Source organism: Rhopalosiphum padi, chromosome 2, assembly GCF_020882245.1.
Source record: "Rhopalosiphum padi isolate XX-2018 chromosome 2, ASM2088224v1, whole genome shotgun sequence".
Classification (NCBI taxonomy): domain Eukaryota; kingdom Metazoa; phylum Arthropoda; class Insecta; order Hemiptera; family Aphididae; genus Rhopalosiphum; species Rhopalosiphum padi.
In genome coordinates, this window is record NC_083598.1 from 725,487 (window position 1) to 751,280 (window position 25,794).

At 26.9% G+C, this 25,794-nt stretch overlaps 2 protein-coding genes across 8 annotated transcripts; one reads left to right on the forward strand and one right to left on the reverse strand.

Annotated features, from left to right (window-relative positions):
• Positions 1-569: 569 nt before the first annotated feature.
• LOC132921694 (probable ubiquitin carboxyl-terminal hydrolase FAF-X) lies at positions 570-17,534 on the forward strand. Of its 2 annotated transcripts, none has more exons than XM_060984857.1 (43): positions 570-1,226; positions 1,498-1,564; positions 1,656-2,212; positions 2,272-2,403; positions 2,467-2,623; positions 2,685-2,869; positions 2,946-3,081; positions 3,185-3,442; positions 3,507-3,605; positions 3,672-3,779; positions 3,842-4,008; positions 4,271-4,371; positions 4,433-4,533; positions 4,607-4,821; positions 5,235-5,666; positions 5,731-6,004; positions 6,061-6,201; positions 6,266-6,412; positions 7,425-7,523; positions 7,598-7,752; positions 7,835-8,316; positions 8,379-8,505; positions 8,599-8,749; positions 8,815-9,280; positions 9,342-9,565; positions 10,990-11,144; positions 11,200-11,373; positions 11,442-11,583; positions 11,650-11,803; positions 11,898-12,048; positions 12,458-12,575; positions 12,633-12,765; positions 12,843-13,036; positions 13,105-13,301; positions 13,373-13,497; positions 13,568-13,737; positions 13,801-13,959; positions 15,057-15,151; positions 15,221-15,456; positions 15,511-15,704; positions 15,763-15,903; positions 16,004-16,146; positions 16,212-17,534. In XM_060984857.1, exons 2-43 carry the CDS (start codon positions 1,499-1,501, stop codon positions 16,339-16,341), a joined length of 7,791 nt encoding a protein of 2,596 aa, XP_060840840.1. In that variant the 5' UTR covers positions 570-1,226; position 1,498; the 3' UTR covers positions 16,342-17,534. The 2 variants fall into 2 exon arrangements, with proteins under 2 accessions (XP_060840840.1, XP_060840841.1); XM_060984858.1 differs by having other exon boundaries at positions 571-1,226; positions 15,514-15,704.
• Positions 13,730-22,715, reverse strand: LOC132921695 (mRNA-capping enzyme-like). 6 transcript variants are annotated; one of them, XR_009660928.1, is made up of 7 exons: positions 22,557-22,715; positions 22,208-22,425; positions 20,258-20,450; positions 20,072-20,183; positions 18,161-18,279; positions 14,877-14,935; positions 13,730-13,957 (listed from the first exon to the last, which is right to left on the reverse strand). XR_009660928.1 is itself a non-coding variant. In XM_060984861.1 (6 exons), the coding sequence occupies exons 1-5, from the start codon at positions 22,561-22,563 to the stop codon at positions 18,171-18,173; spliced, it is 639 nt and encodes a 212-aa protein (XP_060840844.1). In that variant the 5' UTR covers positions 22,564-22,715; the 3' UTR covers positions 13,730-13,957; positions 18,161-18,170. The 6 variants fall into 6 exon arrangements, 4 of the variants coding, with proteins under 4 accessions (XP_060840844.1, XP_060840843.1, XP_060840845.1 ...); XR_009660927.1 differs by having other exon boundaries at positions 18,134-18,279; XM_060984861.1 differs by lacking the exon at positions 14,877-14,935.
• Between the last annotated feature and the right edge of the window lie 3,079 nt (positions 22,716-25,794).

The window sequence follows — 25,794 nt, forward strand, 5'->3', positions numbered from 1 at the left end:
TATATATTTCGATTTTGGTTGACAACCGGAAACTATTAACTAAACTTATGTCAATTGTGTAGACTATAAACCCGATGCAGAGAAAATATTATTTACTTTAGTCTTATTATTAATTAATAGTTATGGGATAAGGATTAAGCTAGGATTATTAGGAACTTAACACGTGGACTAACTAGTCGAAGCTCTAAGATAGTATTAACAAATGTAAAATACTTGAAATTAACTAAAAAAATCATTTTAAGCATTTAAACTAACTTGGTAATATTCACCATTTTGGTAATGAGCTAATAAGACAAGAAATAGCTCGGGTCCACGATATAATAATATTATATACGATATACTTTAAATATCTTTCATCTTAGTTCATGAGTAAATAGTAATACTGTAATAGGATTTTAATAATAAATCTAACACTAGATAAGGATAACTTACAGATTTTTTTATCACTGTCGGCGTTGTTGTGTAAGGTCTTTGGCATCGATCAGCTGTTCGGCCAAGTTGTTTTTGTGTTTGATTTTCTATCTTCCGTTCGGTCAACTGTCTCGCTCACACACCGCCACCCCGTCCCGTCGAGCGATCTTCGTCGCGCCGACGCGCTGTCCGTAGTCTGTACACCCCCTCTCGATCTACCCGGAGATACGATTTTTATTTCGTACCGATATTCGTTCGCAAAAACATTAAAACGAAACACAACCCAATGCTGTTATTCTATATCTACGACCACAGCCGCTGTGCCGTCGCACCGTCGTGAACGCGTATCGCTAAAATTTTATATATTAATATTTAATAAACTATAGTAAAAACGAATCAAACCTCAGACACCGCTTACATCGCGCCGCGTTTTCGAGACCCGGTACTGTATTGTTATTTTTATACCTACCTACTCTTTTTCGTATTATCGTAATCGCCTTACACCGATTACTGACACCAAACGTAGCCGTTGTGGTTTTTAATCATTGGCACGTATGTAGTTTTTGCCGCTCACCACCGGTAACGTACCCCTAAACGTGCGCGATCGGAAAAATAAACGTACGCCGCGCCCCCCCGGCTACCGTGTTCGTCGTCCATGTCATTGTTACTGCTTGCTCTGCGCCATACACACGCGCCAGTTCGCCTTCTCGCCGGAATATCCAACAGAACAGAAACATAAACAACTCCGTCGGCCTACCTGCGGCTGCGCATGTATAATACAGCCGTCGGACTCCGGACGTCTTCAACGCCATCCCGTGAGTATGATAATTATATGATTGACATGACACCATATCTATCAACTAGTGGTAGCGATGGGATATTGGAGAATACCTGAGTGCTGGTTGCGTCTGTCGCCGTAAAATTGTATACAATCACACTAGTACGGTGACTGGTCGCTTCGACTAATACATTTTGGTCTATATTATGCCCACTTGACATTAGTACAATAACCCTCTTATTTTGGCATATCTGGTGCTGAAGCGGCGGAGTATCGTCGTTGTACAAAAAATACATCTTGTGTTTCAGGATGACTATTGCTACTCGTGGACAAACCGTCGGATTGGATTCGGCCGATAACCAAACAAATGTTCAAGTGAGTCTTATTACAATATCTTGCCGTTCAATTATGCTCTGACATATCTCATGTTCTGAGACATTATAATAATTTTTTCCTTCCTCTATAGAATGTACCTCAGCAAAATACACAAATCCATAGTGTTCTGTCAAATATCAACATTTTGCCACCCCAAGCCATCGAGTCACATCAAGTGGCTGAACAGACTATTGAAGAGACAATATCAGCTGATGACATTGTTGAAAATGATGTGGAAACCAAAGAAGAAGAAACCCTTAAAGAAGACGAGATGGAGGAAGAAGAAGAAGAACTGGTATTCCCCATTATTAAACTAGTTAATCTGGAGGAAAAAATACATAGCCAACGTTGGATTGTACCAGTATTACCTGATCAAGAACTAGTATCGTTGTTGAATGTTTCGATTGCATTTTGTAAAAAAGGATTAGACGTCAACAATGAAGGATGCCAAAAGTTTTTTCGTGATGCTATGGTGTTATCATTTACACGAATATTAACTGATGATGCTGTTAACAGCTGGAAAGTAAACATTCAACAATATATCATGAATAATTGTATGAAGTTAGTAGAACTGTTGGTGCTCAAACTTGACGATGACAACTTTCCATTTTTAGAGATGTTGGGGATGTTGTTTAATCCTTTAAATAAGTAATTATTATCTTTTTAACTATTATTGATTTTTTTACCAAATCTTTATTTACCAACAGATTTCATCTATTCAACTGCACTAAACATTCAGATTATATACCAGAAATCGACACAAACGAATTTGATTTATTTGCAAGAACTCCCCCTGATTCCAGAGCTCCTAAAGGCTGGCTTGTTGATCTGTTAAATAAGTATGTGACAAATGAAAAGTTGATAATTTTAAAATATAAATCTTTCATTGTACAATTTTTTAGATTTGGAGTGTTGGGCGGTTTTCAAAAATTATCTGGACGATTTGAATCTAATAAAACTCTCACTATATCAATTATCTCTGGTCTAATTAAACCATTCGGTAGTTGTTCTGAACTTTTAACTGAATCAACAATTCTTAAACACTTGATGCCTATTGTGGTATGTACATTTTTCAAATATTTGTAACATGATAATAAATTATTTTGTTCTAAATTTAAAGGAAAAGATACCTGGTTTATTGGATGTACTGACTGACGACGAATTAAAAAAAGAAACCAAAAATGAAGGAAAGAATGATGCTATTTCTTCAATAATTAAGGCTTGTAAGCAGCTTGCTGTGAAAATACCAAAACAGGATGATTTAATCAAACAATTAGAAATATTTAGACTTAAAATGTTACTTAGGTAATTTATATATAGATATTTAATTATTATCATTAATATTATGTGTTTTCTATTTTATATTCATGTTCAACTATAGATTATTACAAATATCATCTTTCAATGGTAAAATGAACGCCTTAAATGAAGTTAATAAAGTTATTACCAATGTCACATACACTCCTCATAGACATATAGATCATGATGAAGAATATTTAAATCCAGAAAAAATGGCTGTGAGTCTTCTTGAATATGTCTAATATATATATATTTACCTAATATTAAAATAATAATACAATATACCTCTACTGTAAACTAATTTTTTTCACATATTTATAGAAATGGATCAAAGAAAATAATGTACTAGAGATAGTTCTTCGAGATTCTCTACATCAGCCTCAATATGTAGAGAAACTTGAAAAAATTATTCGTTTTGTGATTAAAGAACAAGCGTTATCATTGAGTGACTTGGATGCATTATGGGCAGCTCAAGCAGGGAAACATGATGCTATTGTAAAGAATGTCCATGACTTACTAGCAAAGCTTGCTTGGGATTTTTCACCAGAACAACTAGATCATTTATTTGAATGTTTTCATGTAATAAATAATATGATTAATATGTAATACTATGAAGGGAATACTAAATTATTAAACATTATAGGCTAATTGGACTAATGCTAATAAAAAACAAAGAGAAAAATTATTGGAACTAATAAGACGATTAGCTGAAGATGATAAGGATGGTGTTATGGCTCATAAAGTAATTTAAATTTATTATTTAAAATAGCATACATTTTATTAGAATTAATTATTAAAAAATATGTAGGTATTAATGTTGTTTTGGAATTTGGCTCATGGAGAAGATGTTTCAACTGAGATAATAGATCAAGCACTGTCTGCTCATGTAAAAATTCTAGATTATAGCTGTGCACAAGTAATAATACTTTTTCTATAATATAATGTTGTATGGTTTATTTTAATGTTATTATTAATTAGGACCGAGATGCACAAAAAACTGCTTGGCTCGACAAATGTGTCGATGAACTTAAAAGTAATAGTTCATGGGTACTTCCAGTTTTAAAACATATGAGAGATATATGTATGTTATATGATTCCTCTCCAGTGGGAGCTCATCATCAAGCTCAAGCTCATACTTTGTATCGGTGAGTTATAAAAGTATATTTTTAAAATATATGTAATACATTATATTTTATTACATAACATGCAAAATTCAAAAGTACAGTAGTATTAATAAAGTAAATATATAAATACTGTGTTCAAATATGAAGTTTTGAACTAAAATGTGTACATTGGTCAGGCATATCATGCAATCAAGATAACAATGAATAGTGTCCAAAACAAAATATATTATATTTAATAATAGGTATCTATAATTCTTAATGTTTACTCTTTAAACATTTGCAGACAGGAAATCATTGCACGCCTTCAAAATCAACATACTTTAGTGTCGTTGGTCACAGATAATTTATCTAAATATATGGATGATGTAAGAAAAGTTGCACAAGGTAAATTAATTAAAAATTGTATTATAAGTTTCTTATTTTACCATAATCAAATTTATTTTAGAAAACCCTAATCTTGATCCTGCAAAATATTATCCTGATGGGCGCTATTGTCATTTACAACAGGTTCAAGAAAGATTGTATTTCTTAAAATTTTGTTTAAAGGTATGTTCTAATGAATACTTAGTAATACATATAAAATATTTTGAAAACGCATTATCATTATTTAATGTTTAAGGATGGAAATCTTTGGTTGTGTGCAGAACAAGCACATCAAGTTTGGATATCATTGGCTGAAAAAGCTGTGTTCTTAGCAGATCGTGAAGCTTGTTTTCGTTGGTTTTCTAAATTAATGGGCGAGGAACCTGACATTGACCCCTCAATAAATACAAAATTTTTTATTAATAACCTCCTACAGCTTGATCCAACATTACTTACTGAAAATGGAATAAAGTATGTAAAATTAATCATATTATCTTATAATTTTAGTTGTACATGGAAATCTAACTTTTTATTCCCAATTTAATTCCAATAAAAGTAATAACAACTTTTTCAATATACATTTATTTCAATTTATTTATATGAAATTTTAAATTGTACTTTAAACTATTTCATGTATCGATTAAAATGATTTTAAGTCTTCTTATATTGTTTGTTATTTATAATAATTGACATCTTATCATTAATGCCAATAATAATGGTAGTGTATCTGTGTCTATTTATATTGCAAAGTATAATTTGTTTATTATGTACTTAATGATGCCCATTTTAAGTTAAAACTAAGACCTTGTGCAAATATTTTTCATACATAATATGTATTATACATATTTTATCACTAATTAAAAATTTATCTAACTATTTTCTAGATGTTTTGAACGATTTTTCAAAGCTGTCAATGTAAAAGAAGGAAAATTACTTAAAAAACGACGTTGTTATCAGATGGAAAATATAGATTTAATTGGTGTGGATTATTTATGGAAAGTAGTAACTAATTGTACCGAAGACATTGCTGCACATGCAATTAATTTGCTTAAAGAAGTTAATACAAATCTGGCTCCTAGACTGCAAGCCAATCCGCTTGAATTTCACCAAACATTTGTGGCTGAATGTTTAGAAAGATTGCGTGCTCATTATGATACAGTTAGCATACTATCAAAACCTTTAATGAACAATGATGATGTTATTGAAAGAAATATAGAAGTCACTAAAATGATCAGGGTTATGAAAGTGTTGTATGAGTATTTAGGAGAATGTGATGCTTCTTTTAATGGAGATCGTTCTTTGTTGCCATTACATAGGTATATATTTCTTTTATATATCATTAATTTATTAAATTACTAATTAAATTAAATATTTTTATAGAGCTTGTAGAGGAAAACATATAACCGTAATTGTTCGTTTAACAAATGCTAATCGCTCTTTAGTTGATGATCATGAGCTTGTCATGCATAGTAACGATAATATTTCATGTGTACGGCGACAATTATTAAAAAGGTTAAGGAATAGTGGAACAATTACTGCTATAGCTGGTTCTTTAAACATCAAATTAGATATATTCCCTGGTAGTAGTATTGACCTCACCACTACTTTAGACGACAACAAACTTCTTGGTGAACTCCCTTTCAGAGATAAATTGGTAATATTTTTAGATTAATTTATAATTTATTTATTTAACCATTTATTTCTTTTCAGTACCTTAATGCTAGACTAGTAACTGCTAATACAAATTTAGCCAGTTCGCCAGATAGTAGTTCGGATAGCTCTATCACTAATAACCAGCCACTGTATGATTTTAGCTTAAATATGGATGCAGAAAACTGTTTACCTACTGTGGTATATATCATTAATTTATTTGTAAGATCACAATTAACATTAAATATATAAATATAATTTATAGATTATTTCTGAAAATCCGAAATATGTACATTTCTTTCTACAAGTATCAGACAAGGGTATTGAAATTGAAAATCAACAACTTCGAGAAGCTGCTCGTTGTATTTTAAAATTAATTCCCCCTGCAGAATCCACTGTCAAAAAAATAAAGGTACTGTTAATTTCAAATATGTATATAATTAATGTTCACTTATCAAGGCATTTATTTGTAGTCTCTGTCTTTCAAACACATAACAACAATTATATGTTCTAAAAAACCAATTTAACTCCTTTATGCTTAATATTACAGTGAACTTATTATAGTATTATCAAATTTTAATGTAATAATATTATCTAGAGTATCTCATAGATTTTTTTTTCATGTCTATTTTAAAATTTTAAAAACTTGCTTTAAAATTAAAGTATAAAAAAAACCTGACGTTTACTATATAATATTCTTACTTTAATAAATTTGATAATAAGTAAATTCACTGTAATTTTAACTATACATGAATTAAATGGATTGTTCAGAATGTCCAATTGGCAATTTGTGATGTTATCTATTTGTAGGATGGAGACCCTGATGCGGATGCAGCGTCCTCTTGTGGTTCAATAATTCACATTGTTACATTATCAAGTATAAAATTAAATAGTTTTCATTTTTTAAATTGGCACATTTCTGAATGTTGCAGCATTATAGTATTTTACATTTAATACAAAATAAATTTCTTAAAAGGATATTATATTTACATGTGTTATCTTCATCTTACTAATGAATAACATAGAAAAATGTAATATTTAAAAGAATATTCTGTTATTTTTAATACGTGTATTTTAAAATGCTTAAAAATTTAAAAAAAACTTTTTGAGGTACCCTAGATTAAAAATTTTTATCTATGTAGGTCAATTCACGATATTAAACAATTATGTAAAAATGATTCTCCTTAACATACAATTTTCTATTTTGTATGTTATTAAGACAGAAACAATGCATATCTGTATTATGTCCCCATAATATAAATATTAAAATAATTTACATGTGCTTGATAACTTAACAGTGTTCAAAAATTATTAATTAAAAAAAAAATGGAAAATTTAAAATATTTTTGTTCTCGTATATACATACTTAGTGAATTTATTGTAAATGTTTAATAAAATATTTATTTTATTTTTATTTATTTTAGAGATTTTTTACTTATCGATCAGAACTTGTTGAAGGAAATTTAAATATAGATAGTATATACTTTACTAATTCCTCTTCTCAAAATTTATACAATTTAGAGGCAAGTTCTAAATATTGATAAATATATGTAAAATACTAAAATACATTATTTTATAACTAAACTTATACTTCTAGGTACTATATTCTATGTTGTTACCTGCCATTGATCCAATGGCAGATAAAACTCTTGAATTTCAAACCCATTTTATAACAAGTAGTCATGCCCCAGAAATTATTCAAATGTTAGTATCAAATAAATTTATCTTAGAAAATGATCAAACTACTAAAAGGTAAGACTTAACAACTATTGATTAAATTTAATACATTTAAAATTTGATTATCTTAAACTAAACTTAAATTAATTTTATTTAGATCTATTTATTTGGTTGTGCTAAAGATCTGTAGACTTGTATTATGTGTAATGGGACAAGTTATAACACAATTATGTCAATCGTCTGGATTAGTAATGGGAACATCAAATGATAACGAATGTTGTTTATACAAGGGAGTAGATGTAGTTGACCAATGTGATGATACTTTGGCATTAATGAAAGAAGCATTTGCTTTGGTACCTAATCCCAATCTAGAGTATATGTTACGAAGTGTTACTTCTAAGCTAGCACGAAAGTTCATTGATAAAATTGCCACTGGTTGTGACACATTAGAAGACTCTATAATAGCTATTAACAAGTCTTTATCAAAATTTATGCCTAATCTGGATATGATCTGGACTACTATTCAGTTAGCATGGGCAATGGCTGGTGCTAATCAACACATGTTTGATGGTAAATTAAACAATGCAGATTTGCATGTTAATTTAAATGGAAAATCTTTAGAAATGGAAGATATATGTGGTATGCACTTGAAAAATTATAATGATTAATTTTATTATAAATTAATGTTAATTGTATTTCAGTTTGCAAAGAATCATTAGAAGTATTGACTCTTTGTCTATTTCTGAAGCCAAATTATTTAAGTCAGTTAATGGAGAAAAAAGATTGGCAAATATTTCTTATTGATTTAATTTTATTGGCTAATAACAGGTATTTAATTTGAATTTGTTTAGAAAATTGTGAATTACTTACATTTTATTTTTTAAGATGTTAAATACAATAATATTATTTTTGTATTTTTAGACAAGTTCGTTGTTCTGCTGCTGAACAATTTCTATTGATAGTTAAGTTTAGTTGGAGTGCCGAACCATTGTTATCAACTATTTCATTAATGTTTTCTGTTCTTAATGGTACTGTACTGAAATTTGCTCAAAACTCGTATGAGTATTTTCATGTAAGTTACTGTGATATATCTAAATGTATTTATAATTCAAATATTTTTATTTATTTTCTTTAAAGGTTTTAACTTACCTATTAAATTATGCTAGTCATGAAAAAATTCCTGTGCCAGATTTTGAAGAATTATTAAATAATGAAATTAAATGGTTAAAAAATATAAGAGAGAAAATAAAAACTGATGGTGACTCAGGAATGGAAGAAGTGATTCTTGAAGGTCACCTAAATATAACCAAAGAATTAGTCCAAATGATAAGTATTGAAAAGCGTGATGAAATTGGTTCCAATGAAACTACTGGGATAATGTTAATCAAAGAATTACTTGAGGATTTTATTTTTCCTGCATCCAAGTTAATGGAAGATATGAGCAAACATCAAGCTATTGATTTTATTGATATTGAAGTTACACCTGTTTGTAAATCTCCAAATTCTACTAATGCAGCTTTTGATCTTATTATATCACTATGCATTGGCTGTGTAGCAAATTTGAAGTTGACTGTTGAAATGCTTACTCAATACTTTTATTCAGGTAATTTTACTAATACCAAGTATGAAAATAGATTCTGTAAATTGTTATTTTATTCATTTAGAACGTGAAGATCCTTTGGTTGAATGGGATTATCTGCCTATGATGGGTGCAAGAACAGCTCGTGGTTTTGTTGGGCTTAAAAATGCTGGTGCCACTTGTTACATGAATTCTGTACTGCAACAGTTGTACATGGTACTTCCTATACGATTAGGTATATTATCAGCACATGGTGCTGCCATTGATGCAAATGATGACTTTAATGTTGATGAAAAAAATGATAATGAGGTATTAGTTTTATTGCATATTTGTTATTTTAACAATTGTTTTAACAAACACATTTTGAATCACATCTATTTAAATTAGGATTAATTTTAGAGAATGTACAATCAAATGATATCCATTTAAAACATTATTAACAGGCAAATTAAAACAAATAAATTTAACTTTAACTTATATTCATACAAAACCAAGCATACACATTATTTAAAATCTTATTTGCTTCATGGTACAAGCTATCGACTGTTGGTTCAAATATTAATATAGCCGTATCATCCGCAAAACATATTAACTCTATAATACTATTTATATTTTTATTTAATAAATCATTTATAAAAAAGAAAAATAACAGGGGGTCTAAGATTGTTCCCTGCGGAACTTCACAAGTTATGCCTCTAACTTTACTATAACAGTAATTTACTTTAATTATTTGAGTTCTTTCACTTAAGAAAGATTTTAATAGGTTTTATTAGCAACTCCACAAATACCTGAATATTCTAGGTTTTTTTAGTTATATCTCATGATTTACGCAATCAAAGACTTTTTGCATTTTAAAAAAATACCCATCACTTTATAATTAACATCAATATATCATCTTAAGAATGAAATTTGTTAAACCATATTCATAAAAATAATTATAATTTTTAATCTTATCTATAAACTCACTAATCTCTTTACTACTATTTGGATTAAGAAAAATACTGCCATTGCTCTGATTTTTATTATTGAAATAAACTAAATCAAAATTTATATGTTTTATTTCTAAATTATTTTCTACGTTTACAAAGTCATTAAGTTAATTACAAATTTCAGTTTTAGATTCAATAATAATATCTTTATTTGTAATCTTATTTATTTTATTCATTTGTTTGCTCGGTTTACCTATGATCTCATTAATAACATTTCAGATTTATATTGTTTTAATTTATTTTAATAGTATATTTGTTTTGATTTCTTTTATCAAATAGTTTAACATATTCCTATTTCATTTGTAGAATTTCTTAAATTTTAAATCAAAGAGCCTATGTGTTAGCTTAGAAAAAAGTTTTTCTCTGTTTCTAATAGAAGTAATAATGCCTGATGTAATCTATGCTTTTAGATTTAACAATGTTTTTGATTTAATTTTATCAATAAAGATAGATGAATATTTAATAAATTCTTCCATTTTGCTATTAAAAATATAAAAACAATTAATATCAACCATAATGTCTACATTTAAAGAATCAAAACAAGAATGCTAATCTTCAGTTTTAATTAATAAATCTAAATGATTTATATTTATTTTACTAATATTCGAAATATTAGATAATATAATATTATGATTATTATAATTATTAAAAATTGGAAATACAATAGCTGTTGCGTACTGATCCTTTAGTATCACATCTTAATATATATGGAATAATTTTATTCGTTGGTTTTATTTTCTATAGACTCAAATGGATATTACTGAAGATCGCAATAAATTTGATCAATCAAGAAAAGAATACAATGTTGGTATATTAAAACAAGTTCAAGCTATATTTGGACACCTAGCATTCAGCAAGGTTCAATATTATGTACCCAGAGGATTATGGAAACATTTCAAGTAATTATAAATCTTAAAAATATTATACTATGTATTCATATTATTGTTTCAATAGATTACAAGGCGAACCAGTAAATCTTAGAGAACAACAAGATGCTGTTGAGTTTTTTATGAGCCTTGTAGAAAGCTTAGATGAAGCTCTAAAAGCATTATCACAAGACCAAATTATGAGTAAAACTCTCGGAGGTTCTTATTCAGACCAAAAAATATGTCAGGGTTGTCCACATAGGTATTAAATTGTTATAATATATCTGTTAATTTATTGTATTAAATTACTGTTGATTATTTTATTATAAGGTATTCTAAAGAAGAACCATTCAGTGTTATCAGTGTAGATATAAGAAATCACTCGAATTTAACTGACTCTCTAGAACAATATGTTAAGGGAGAACTATTGGAAGGAGCTGATGCTTACCATTGTGATAAATGCAATAAAAAGGTTAGACCAAATAAAAGTTAAAACTTTTTAATTATTGCTAATTGAATATATGATCATTCTTAATAGGTTGTTACTGTTAAGAGATTATGTGTTAAAAAGTTACCACCTATTTTAGCTATTCAACTTAAAAGATTTGAGTATGATTTTGAGCGAGTATGTGCCATAAAATTTAATGATTATTTTGAATTTCCAAGAAACCTAGACATGGAACCATATACAGGTATTTAATTTAAATGATAGTGATTTTAATGTTTGTTTTGTAAAAAGTAAAAACCTTAGCAATTAATTGTTGATGTAATTTTTACCTATTATAGTTTCAGGACTAGCCAAAATTGAAGGCGAAATAATTGATTGTGATTATGATGAGTCACAAAATGAAAATCATACCAAGTATCAATTGACTGGTATAGTTGTCCACAGTGGTCAAGCAAGTGGAGGACATTATTATTCTTATATTCAAGACAGGTACATATTAATAATTTATTTAACAAAATTAAACCTAACAACCCATGATTGTATAAAATATACATTAGTACATTAATAATGAAGAATAAGCACATAAATTAATTGTGGTAAAGAATGTTTAAAAAACTAATTTTCTTTGTTCTCTATTTTAAACAGAAAGTTCTTGAACAAATTTTAAGCATTTTTTTTTTTTTTTTTTTTGGTAAATAATACTCTTTTTATATTGTTTCTTTTTACTCAATTATTTAATGAATATTTAAAAGAAGAAAACCATTTAACTTATTTTAATGTCTGTTCATGAGATCAGAATATATGTGTAATATGTTAACCATCAATTTAATGAATTTGTTATACTAAAATTATTATTAACTTCTAAATAATAATACAATTTTTCTTATGCATATCTTAGAAGTGCTGAAGGTTTATCTAAATGGTACAAATTTGATGATGGGGATGTAACTGAATGTAAAATGGACGAAGATGAAGAAATGAAAACTCAGTGTTTTGGTGGAGATTATATGGGCGAAGTAAATTTTTGTTTTAAATTCCTCAATATTTAGTAAATATTTAATTACTTATTTTAGGTTTTTGACCATGCATTAAAAAGAACCAGTTATCGAAGGCAAAAAAGATGGTGGAATGCTTATATGTTATTTTATACTAAAGTAGATTCTAACACAGAATTGTTAGTTAATGGAATAAGAAAACTTAGTCTAAGTAAGTTAAAAAAAAATAATCAAAACCAAAATAATTTGGGTGGTATCAAATATTATCTTTTATTTATTATTATATAGGTGATCGACGTTCAAGTAACGGTTGTATTAAAATGCCTTCATATATTAAACGTAGTGTTCAACAACAGAATATACGTTTTTTACACACTCGCAGTCAGTATACTGAAGAATATTTTAAATTTATTCGTAACATTGCCACAATTAATGCCCCTAACATAGTTGCTTCATCCAATGATTTACAACAAATACAAATTGTAAGTAAACATAAATATCTTGTGAGTATGTAAAGACTTGTCATATAACTATTAATTTTATTTTTTAGGCTACCGATCAAGAAGAATTATCTTTGTTGTCTACTCAGTTAGTGAGTAAGTTTCTATTTTATGTCGGTTTGCATACTAAGAAGTCATTGAGAGGAAACGCCATGGAGTGGTATGATTTAATAGCATCACATATCTGTAACTATGCATCTGTGCGTGCTTGGTTTGCTCGAAACATTTTGTTTAATCATCCACAAAGGTAATATAGTAAATGCATTTTAATATTTTTTACAATTTTACAAATGTTTAATTGTATTTTCAAATTTTTAGGTTTGTGGAATATTTGTTGCAATGTATGAGCTCTGAAGTACGATCATTCTTCATTAAACTAATTGCTTACTTGGCTCACTATTCTCTTCAAGATGATGCTATCCTTATACCAGCCATAACTTCTAGTAATATATTTATATTATATAATATTACTTTTTTAAATATCTAAAAATATTCTTTTCTTAATTTGTATAGATTCTTTATTAGATACTACGGCTTCATTAAGTGATCATTTAATTATTGCTGTATTAAGTCTGTTGCAAAAAGAAGTGGGTGAACATACAAATAGACATTTGCCACATTATTTTTCTTTTTTCTGCATGTACTGTAATTTAGGTATGGCAGAAAAACAACAACTTATAAAAGTATGTATATAATTTTTATAATTAATTACAATGGTTTTATTTATTAATACATTTTCATTTTAGTTAAACGTAGCTGCAATATTTATCTTGGTAGCCATTGATGAAGGCCCAGGTGGATCAAACATAAAATATCAATTTAATGAAATCAATAAACTTCATTCTGTGATATCAATTTTAGTGCGATGTTGTGATTGTACAGAAAAATGTGTATCCTCTGCTCCTGTAAGTACATGTAAACAAAAAATCTAAAATTATTATTCTTGAAAATCTATAGTCATTAATCATTATATTATAAACGTAATTTTTTCTACATTTAGAATTGTAATAATTTTTGTTTTTCAAACATAAATGTACTGAGGTATTAATTCATGAGGAAAAGCCTTAGTAAAAACATATACATTTCTTCTGACTATCAAATATATATATATATATATATTAAAATCTTTCTTAAACATAACTGTTAAAATACAAAAGTATGATTTTTGTAAAAAAAAAATTATAATCCTACATTTCTCATTTGCTGCTTAAGCAAGTATTACTAACATATACTTATTCGCAGGGGAATGATATTCTTCGAAAGCGGCATATAGATGGTTGACTTAGTAAAAGCAATAAACATTTGTCGCCTGACTGCGGTCCGTTAAAAACTTGTTACCTTTGTGTACAGTTCTTGTCTTGAATAGTAGATTATTTATTCTTGTCACCACTACCCTATGTACTACATACCAACCTTATACTCTGTTTCAAATAAGATGACTTATATGCAAACAACCGTATTACGTTAGGTTTACATCGGAGTAAATCGTCTACCATCCTACCAACCTACCAACCTTGGCATACAGCTCGTTAGCCACGCCCACCGTGCACGAATGCAAGTCATCTTATTTGGAACAGAGTATAACCATTTGTATTGGGTAATATTATACACATATTTAAACTAACAATAACTTTAATTATCAACTAAATGGTGGGCACTTGTGCTCACATTAGTAATGTATGAATAAATATTGCCCAGTAGAGGCAATGAGGATAATGACAAAAGTTGTGGTCATTGCAATATGTAATGTAGCGTTATCTCTTAATTGTATACATTTCACACTTATTCATTTTATTATTAATTTAATTCAGGGACCTCCAACCTTTTTTTTTATGTCAGGATAAATCTGAGATACGCTTTACCATTGTGGTCCAAAATTTCCTGAAACGTTTTAATAAGAAATTAATACATTAAAAACAATGAAAACTAATATATAATTTTCAAACATTGATTAGCTTGCTGCAGGTTAAACAGGCCTGATCTAATTTATTCGTTTTTATAGGGTACTCCTTTCCTACCAAATCCATTTGCTGAATGTCAACCATACCTAAGAAAAGTTCCTCAACAAGTTAAAGATAGTATTTTTGGTCGAATATGGTATGTATTATCATAATATGTCAATTATAAATAAACATTTATTAGTAAAATGTATGATATATTTTTTAGTTATTTGAAAAAACTTATTGACAATTCTCAAATGAACGAAGAAAGCATGAAAATGTTACAATTTGTATGTTGGGAAAATCCACTGAGTAGTAGTATGGTTTTAACTGAAATATTATGGCATATTATGTATACATATTGTCAAGAGCTCAAATTTTATTTGGATTTACTATTCGTCATATTAAGTATTGAAGATTCTTGGCAAGTTTTACGTATTCAAAACGCCATGACTGGAAACGGTAAATGCACTGAATTTTATTTTTAATTATACTTTAATACTGAATTTATTTCAGAAGATAGAGAAGGTGTACTTGACACAATTTTACGTCACAAAAATCAATACCAAAGACGGTCATATCAATGTATTAAAGGATTAGTAGGTTTATTCATGAGGATACCGATGGCACATAAAGTTGTACTACAAAACACAGATCTCAAAAGAAAATGGGTGGAAGCAGTTGATTGGCTACAGGAAGAACTTAATAGAGTAATATTTTTACTTTTTTTTGTTAGTATTATCTCAACTTAAACTTTTGTTGTTTTAGAAAACATTGACTGGAGGCCAGTATAATACATATAATAATTGGACACCCCAGTCCAATGAAAACACTAATAGTTTCTTTTTAGAAAGGTCAACCAGTGCTCGTAAAGTCCTACAAAAAGCATTTGAGTTTTGCCCATCTGAAGTAATTAAAAACATGATATTAATTTTTGTTATATTATAGATTTAATCAAATTTTGCTTTTACTAAAAATCTTGTATAACATTTTAATATTGTGTTAAAAGGATTTTTCAATCCCAACATTGACTACACAGGAAATAGAAGATTCATCTGATGAAGGAGACGAATTGGGAATCCAACATGCTACTGATACAATGACAACTCTGGTGAATGAACCTTTACAAGTAGTACCAGACATTGTACCCGAGTAAGAAAGCTATTTTTATATTTTATTTTAAAAACATATTATAAATTATTATAATAAAAATATAGGAATGATGACGATTATGATACTTCTGTTCCCATCAATTTCAACAGTATAGATGACTTTGATAATGGTGACAGTAATAACGTCGAATTGGTGAATACTCGAATTGTTGAATCATCAACAGATATGCATTAACTTTTGATCACATCAGAAATAATAAAACTAAATGTTTAATCAGAATACAAGTTATTGTTGTTTGGATACTATGAAACAATGCATATATTATAATTTATAGAATATTGTACTTTAATCCTTTTGCAATTATATAATTACCAATTAGCACAACCAGAGCGATCAATAAATATTTCGGTACACGACAATTTAATAACGATGTGTCTTAGGTTGTTAACATCTGCTGACCTAATATTAAATTTAAGTTAAACATTTTTTTTTTTTTCAATAATAATTAGTAAATAATGTTCAATATGAAATTTTTGAAGAAAAAATACTCCTCCGTACAGAAGTGTATCGCTGACCGATTTTATACTTGAAAAAAAGAAAAAAATTGTTTTATGCTGTAAAATTATTTTGTGTATAGATTGGAACCATGCACATTCAAGTTGTTATATATACATGTATAAATATGTAATATATACTTCTGCGTGAGCAAAAATCCTACACTCTTTATACTGTCTTTTATTTAATTATTTGTTGTAAAATGTACATTTATTTTGCTTTTTTTACATTATTATTATTACTATTACTATTATTATTATTATTATTATTATTTTATTATTATATTTATTAAAAGTTGTCTATGTATTATCTAACTCTCAAAATATCAATATCAAGTTTATATTTTAATACGTCAGCGTTTATATATTATACAAATATTGTAATGGTAAATTTTCATATTTTTAAATTTCAATGACGCGTTTTTGTTGTATGTAAAAAAAATGAACTTTATATGAAAAAAAAGTGATAATCGATTTATAAGGTCTTTTGTGTAATACACAGTTTACTTATTATGTATTATACTAATTCTAAATTATATTACATAATGAGTATACAATTTAACCCATAAACTATTTATAGAAACTCGATTAGCTATGCTTTTTGCTGAATTTATTGAAAAGTCTAATTAATCAAGTTCGATAATTGTTTATGTGTTCCAGTATCATAATTCAATAATAATATTTTATTATATTTTTTTTTATTTTGTGATAACTTTCATAACCAAAAGTATGGTAAGGCTGGAATTAATGTTTGTACATTGTTAACTACTGTTATGAAAAGAAAAAGTGTATAAAAAATAATTATGAAGTGTATTGCATTTAATGTAATAAAAAAAAATGATATTTTATAAAAAAAAAATATCTTTATAAACATTGATGTGTTATTATTGTTTTTTATGTTGGATCAAATCCATAGTATGTAGGCTACTTTTAACTCATTAGCGCTAAGATATAAAAAAATTTTTATGTGGTATGAATTGGTGGTAAACAGAGGCCGGAGCGACTAAGGCTGCTTCTCAATTTGAAATTTTTGGGGCCAGTACATATTATCAATTATATCTGTTGTCTAATAATAAATCTGTTGACAAGTATTTGGGTATTTAATTATAAATTAAATGTTTAAATTTTTTTAATTTATAAAGTTTTATATGTTTTTAAGCTTTTAAAACTTATAACTTAATATATTGTTTTCTTTATTGCATGGAAAAAGATTGAATCATGGATATATTTTTGCAGATTTATATTTAATACTTATTGTATTGTAATGTTCAATTTGTATTTAATTTTTACATTGATATCACAGTATTTTATCAAAAATATATTATTTTTATTAATAAATACAAATACATATGTGTTAATTGTAAAATCAGATATAATACAATTTTTGAGCAATGTAGGCACCAACAATATTATTCCAATAGCATACAACTGGTTAGTAGTTCTCAAACTTTTTATTTATGAGTACCACCTACCCAATTATAGAAAGCCTTTAGCCTTACAATTTAAAAATTAATGAATCCAATAAGGTTTCGAAGCCAAGATAGGTACTTCATATGAATACCGTCCATACCGTTTGTAAAGTTCATTTATATAGTTTTGTCTGTAGATACCAGGAGGTCTAAAACAGAAAATATATACTTATAATTTAACAATATAGTATATAATTATACAGAATATAATAATATGTAAATAAACAGTGACATAATTATTAGGAAGGTGGTGATAAGGAGATAACTTTCTTAGAGGTATTTTTGCTAATGACGCTATTTTGTATTTTTATTTATAAGTATATTCTGTTAAATAATTTAAAACTTAAACTTTCAACATAATATTTTATCTAATAATAATATTACACATATAATACAAACTCATATGCTTAGTATAAATTATTATTTATGAAACTGTACCTAATTATTTATTCAATAACTAACTTTAATGATTTAAAATCATGATTATACTTAATAAAAAGGTCTAGTATTACCACATTTAAAAAAAAATTTCAATGGAAGAATCATTGATCGTTACAATAAAAAAAAAGTAGGCAAGTGGGTATCGCTCTGCTGTATAGTAGTGATGGAAAGTAGGTCACTATAATGGATGTGTTAAATTTGAATGCAACGACTGATATTATTGTATACAAAAAATGGTTCTGAATGGAGATGATTTGTCAGAAAATGGTAATTAGCAGGATATATCATTTTAATACCTATATTTAAATAATTGTAATATATCGTTATTTTACGCGATTTCATAAAAAATTAAATTTCTTAAGCTCATAAAATGTTTTCTATATTGACGCTAGAATTTTTTTTACAATTACTTAAAAGAAAACTTATGGATAACCTTGTATCGGATTTTTGAACCTTAAGTATAAATCACAAAAATTTTATGAATTTTCAACTTCAAAATTCTTTGCAAATTTTCGTGATTTTGATATATTTTGTAAACATTTGAACTTTAAATAGTTATAAACAAAAATTGTGACTAACGATTTTTGATTTTTTTTTTACTACGATAAGTTCAACTTATAATAAACCTTGTATTAAATCTTAAAGATTTTTTGAATAGCCAAATTTTTTTTATCGGCATTTTAAGAAAAAAAACTTAGAAAAGTCAAAAATTTCTATTGTCTATAAGTAGCTTGAAAAAATTCTAAATATTTTGAAAATTTAATCGTAAATAGATAACGCTAATATAAACATTTGGTGAAAATTTCAAGTATTTACAATGATTCGTTTTTGAGTTACAGCAAAATCAAAAATCGATTTTGTCAAAAAGTGGTTATGCGTAAAAATGTCCGGTTTTCCGTAATTTTTTCAGTGTTTTTCCCGACACTTTTCAAACTATTGGACCCCTAAAGTACCAACTAGATGAATTTTCCTTTTCAAAGAGGGGCTGAAGTCAAAAATCGAAGCATTATTACTACTCCAAAAAGTGATGACAAACACAAAAATAAAAAATTTAAAAAAAAAAACACACATCATTGTAAAATCAATACATTCATCACTCCGTTCAGAATCTAAAAAAGTAAATAAAGTTAGTTAATGGAAATACTATTTTCTATTTTACATTTATTGATCTTAAAAGAAACTTTATATTAAAAAAAAAATTAATACAAACATTAGTTATAGGAAAATTTGAATGTAAATTTAAATTAAGTTTTTATTTTATTTACTTGTTTTGGACATAAAATTCCATGTAAACTGTTAAGAGTTTGTAAATTAAATTGTTTTTATAATTATAATTTAAAAATAAAAGGTGCCAATATAGAATACATTGTGCATAAAGCGAAAGCATATATTTATTTTTAATGACCTATGCATACAATTTATCTTTATATAATTTAAAATTTTATACCCCTCAAACCAAATTCCTTATTATGCCACTGTAAGTTATACATTTTAAATTACCTAGCTGCTGCAAAATGATGTATCGCACTCGCTACATCAAAATTTAGTACTTCCACTAAATAAGAAACTATAAAAAATCCTGTTCGGTTAAAACCATGAGTGCAATGAACACCTAAAAAAAATAATTATTTGATTTCAAACTATATAGTTAATTATTATTACATTAATTAAAACAATTGATTATACCAATAAACTGTGAAAAATTGTTTTCTAGAAAATTTGAACAAATATTGAAAAACAATTCAATTATTTCTCGATTAGGAAGATCTCCATGACCAGCGCAAGGTATTTTTTCATAAGCACATCCCATATTTTGTATGTCAAATGTATTATAGTATCTTGTAGTATTTGTAAGATCAATCCATAAACCAATACTTTGCTATAAACATTTTACGTACTTACAAGACTGACATAATATAATGTATTAAAATTATAATAGTATAACACTTTTTTAAATTGGTTAAATTAAATAAAAATATCTTTTGTGGAACTGTAGTGTAGTAGCATACAATCTATTTTATCTTATTTTATACAGTAACCACCAAAAATTTACTTTTTGATGAAGAGACCCCCTCCCTTATAATACACATAATAATAAAAATAAACTAAAATATTTAAATAAAAAAAAAATAATAATAATAATAATAATAAGTACATAGTACATACAGTTATAATTTAAAAAATAATAAAATTGCAAAATACTTAAGCTTAAATGAGAGATTTGAGCTTGGATATTTGACTTAATTGTTTCCACATTAGGTTTTAAATTTAAAACTACAACTTAAATTCAACATTTTACCTAGGGAGATATTTGTTATATGTAATGACTAATAGAAAATGTTTTATAAAAATAAATTAAGCTAATAGAATTAGAGACAACATTTTTGGAATTTTGGATATTATTCAGATTTAATTTATCATATATGTCTATAAATATGTTACATAGATTTTTATTTGATGAAAACTTTATTAGTTCATCATCGCTTATTTTTTTAGTATTAAAAATTTACTATGGTTTAGAGCAAATTCAATAAGCTAAAATATGTCTTATTTAGTGTTAAATCTTTGGTGACCCATACTAAACATTCATGACCTCAGGTTGTACACCACTGCTGTTAACCAACTTAAAGTCCCGATATTAATTTTTGCAAAATACATATTCAGGGGCAGATTGGAGATATTTTTTGTCTCAAAAAAAAATAAATATCTAAGCGGCCCACAATAAGCTTTTATTAAAAAAAAATCTATAGTTCTTGATAATTATGGACCAGAGCAATTATTCTATTGGCCTTAATAAAGTAATATACTACCTAAGAAACAAATGCACAAAAAAGTTATGAAATCATAAATTATCAACTTATAATTCCATACGTACCTAATGCAATGCATAACATCTAACGAATCAATTAATATGATTATTTAAAAGAGCTTAATTTTAGAATATCCAATACTTAATAGATATGTATTTTGAGAAGCAATATACTTTTACTGCTTGATTGTTTGATAATTCCATTAGAATCTATATTATTGAGTATTATTTATTGAAAGCCATAAACATAAAAGTTTATAATTTAATTTATTATACTTTGCAAGGAAGTTTAAATAAGGGTAATATAAAAAAATAAAGCAATTCCAATAAGAGTTTAAAGAATTATCCAAGTTGAAAATAGCTTAAAAAGACATTTCTATACAAATTTTAATTAATGATATGCATAATTATAAAGTGTATACTTCATTAAAGGAGTAAACAGAACAGTTTTTCCATATTGTTTTTTTTTATAACAATTTTTGTTAATATTTGTATCATCAATATCTAATTGGTGGTTTTTTTCATTAAAATTTAATATTCTATGTATGAATTAGTCATTAGATAATGATTTTTAATTTCAATCCAACTTATTAGAGAATTTTCTAATATGCCAATTTGTCCCTGTAGATATTTAATATAATGGGACAAATCTTAATAATAATATTTATTTAAAAATTGCTAAGCAAGTTAACCAATAAAATAAAGATATAATTTATTAACACTGTATTTAAATACATGAACAACTTTTGTCTCTATTAAAAATGAATAGGTAAGTTATTAAATAAGATATTAAAATAATGTAATTTTATATTATGGTTAAGTAATACCTGATATGAAAACATATGTCTAAATACCATTTGAGGATTGAATCTCTTATCGATTGCTATTTTATTGTCATATTTATAATCTAATGGTGTTTTGAATGCCACAAATGCATTAGCTATCCCTGAAATAGCTATAGGAGGGCAATTCATCCAATGATCAGGGATTTTATTATTTTTTGATGATCCCCTACTGGATCTATAATGATCATTACGATTGGCTCCTGCAAATTACCAGTATTTTATTTATTTATAAAAATATTTCAGTACCTAATTGATTTAATTTATTCAAATCAATCAAATCCATCTTATATAATAAAACACTATAATATATTTATATAAATATTATTTTTACCTGACATTTAAATGTTTCTTTGTAGTACAAGTGGCCAAGTGGGGTAGCCGGTAGGTACCTAATAAGCAAACAAAAATACAGTAAATAGCTATTAATATTGTTAAAAATTAAAAACAATTTTTTATTATTTTTATTATCTTTTATCTATACTAAATTTCATGATAGATACAATCAACATTCAAATCATTCAACAGTTGTAACCATAGACATATAATATGTCTATAATATATGTCTATGGTTGTAACCGCAATGTAGATAAAACAGTGTACTCACTATCAGCAAAAAAAATAAATGAGTACAAATATATGGTATAAATATTTATTATTATTTAATACGATAGTGGTATCGTTGTATCAAACATTGAAACATGTAACTTATAAAATAAATAATTCACAGTTTTTCTCGAAACTAGAAAAATATTAAAAATCAGAAGATTAATATAGGTACGTAATTAACATGTTGAAACGTCAATATATTCAGAAAAATGAACTCTACAAAATAGCTATCTTCAATTTTTTTTGAAAATAATTAAATAAAAAAATATAGTTTTAACTTTTTTACCAAAATATTAAAATAAATTAAAACATGAAATTTTTGTAGTTCTTGTCCTTGTGAAACTTATTAAAAAATCAGAATTATGTATCCATTATTTCAGGAGATATCGCAGTGGGTAAATCCTTACAGGACACTGCAGTATAGTGTATATTATATTTCTATTGGCCAGTTAAGACTAAATGGATTAGCATCTTTAAATATTCATCGTGAAATCAAAATAACAGTAGAAAAAGTAATACAAAAATTGTCATTTAATCAAAAACGATGAACGGATTTTAATTTATAATCTATTATTTTCTTTTTATTACTAACTATTGGCCATACTATAGTACTATACCAACATATAATGTATAGTGTAAACATATTAATTAATTAAAATAAAAGTTATATAGTTTGTACGTATTATATATAATATTCAATGCTTATGATAAACACCCCCCCCCCAGAAAATCTACAGACTTTCCGGTCGAGCCTATTACCTATACAAATAGAATCAAGTTGTAAGTGCAATGTGCATACAACATTAATGTTTTATACATAGGTACTTGTATATTTTTGAAGTCAGAAATAAAATTACATATTATATTAATAGTTAATACATACGCCTAATGCATGTTTTTATGTATAACTATACATATAAACTTAGTAGGTATCTAATATATAAATGTGTAATTATGTAATAATTGATAAATTAATTTTCCTATTTCCCTTAGGCGATAGGCCATTGTCTATACTATAGAGTATAGACTCTTTAGTACTTCTTTAGTCATACTAGGTACATATTTATTATTTTAACATTTTGTGCACAATGTTTTAGTCAGATAAATAAATCAATAAAAATGATGTGGTGGTACACAAATATTTTTATTTTATTTCACTATTACGACAAATACAATTTTCATGATCTCCACGAATATAATGATAGAGTTAAATATAATATTTTACACAAATTTTAAATTGTACTATTCCCCTAAAAAGATTCCGGCTCGTCCCGTGCGCACACCTATCAATTATCATGGATGTCTGATGTGTCCACTTCGGATAGTTATGTAGTGCGTTATTGTATCTATCTCCAATATTAATGATGATAAACTATGCTTGTAACGTAGTTTTCATAATTAATTTCACTTAAATGTGTCTGTACTATTTTTTCTATTCATTCGCTGAATGCTAAAATTATTTTGAATAAAACTGCGTATCCGTTGATTAGAGAAAAAAAATCACCATATCGGTATTAGGTACTTATATAGCACATCAATCGATCAATCACATAGCGCCGACCTCTAGGTATAATAAGGAATGTCAATTTATAATTTATTGTACTTAATATATAGACTATAGTATTTGCACAGGCATACTTGGTATAAGTATACCTACTATAGGCAAATGGCGATTTTTTATTATAAATTAACAGAATGATGCATAATATGTATAATGTATATCTATAGAAGTAATGAAGTATAGACTATAATATTCTATAAATATTAACTTATACTTAATAGTTAACGTACTTATATATATTATTGCCTATTATATACTTATATCGTCGCTTTAAAATTTGCATTATTAAAATATATTAATTAAAGGCGTATTTTGGAATATCGAGTTGGATCTGGGTTAGTTTTGCAGCATTATCTATGGCATTATCTAATACCATGACCCATAGTGGGAATTTACCCCCCCCCCCCTTATATATAAAATATTAGTCGATAGACTATCGAGGAACGGAGGAACTTACTTTCTATAAGTTATAAGTTATAACTTGTATATTTTAAGTAAATTATATAGATACAGACGGTACAGTAGAAATCGGTTAAACAATATAAAGTATGAAAAGGATTATAAAGTTGTGTTTTTCATTTTCACTATATGTCTATATATATAAGTAATTAATATGTATAATAATATTATAATCAATTGATTCGATCATATTATAAAAATTATAATGAATTAATACAATGTTCCTATACCTATCATCGCGATGAGTTCTTAAAATTGTGTTATGATTTATTATTCGATCGTGCAGTTGCTGTTGGTTTGACTGTTTGAGAGAGTATATAGCACACTAGCACGCGAGCGTGGCCAACGATATAGACTATAGACATATATAGTGTGGTCAAATTACCACTAGTAATACATTTTCTGATGTATCCGTTAAATGTATGGAATACCTACCGAATATTTAAGCGGCAAACCAATATTTTTAATTTCACATTGTTAATGTGATCTCAGAATGTAGTTATATAGGCTTAAAATGCAAATATGCATCTGCTGATTGCTAACGGTTAGTTATTAGTTCAATTGATGATTGGTACTTTATATTATTGTTCAGTGGCGTACTATGGGCCAATTTACCTCCAGCATGGGCGCATGACTGCATATACAACTGGAACATTTTTTAGGTGGCCAGGTGGTTTTAATTATGACATAAATAATACAAATAGAGGAATTTTAATTTATAAATACATAATATTTATTATTACATTATACACATAGTAAATTAAGCAAAATGCATATTAAAATGTTTTGATTGAATCTGAAATTTCACTATGGGCGCAGGCCAGGGGGGCCCCCACTTTATACGCCATTGTTATTGTTTATAAACGTGCAGATTTTGAAGTTCGGGTAAAAACTATATTAATTTACTCATGTCCAATATATACATTTAATTAAACATATGTCA

What these genes read in the sequence shown, in the direction of transcription:
- LOC132921694 (XM_060984857.1), top strand. Translation starts at nt 1,499, where the DNA reads ATGACTATTGCTACTCGTGGACAAACCGTCGGATTGGATTCGGCCGAT. An exon ending in TCTTAAAATTTTGTTTAAAG is followed by an intron (nt 4,534 to 4,606) that starts GTATGTTCTAAT and finishes TTAATGTTTAAG; the next exon opens with GATGGAAATCTTTGGTTGTG. An exon ending in AGAAATGGAAGATATATGTG is followed by an intron (nt 8,317 to 8,378) that starts GTATGCACTTGA and finishes ATTGTATTTCAG; the next exon opens with TTTGCAAAGAATCATTAGAA.
- LOC132921695 (XM_060984861.1), bottom strand. An exon ending in CAATTTTTCACAGTTTATTG is followed by an intron (nt 20,184 to 20,257) that starts GTATAATCAATT and finishes TATTTTTTTTAG; the next exon opens with GTGTTCATTGCACTCATGGT. An exon ending in CATCATTTTGCAGCAGCTAG is followed by an intron (nt 18,280 to 20,071) that starts GTAATTTAAAAT and finishes TTTCTGTTTTAG; the next exon opens with ACCTCCTGGTATCTACAGAC.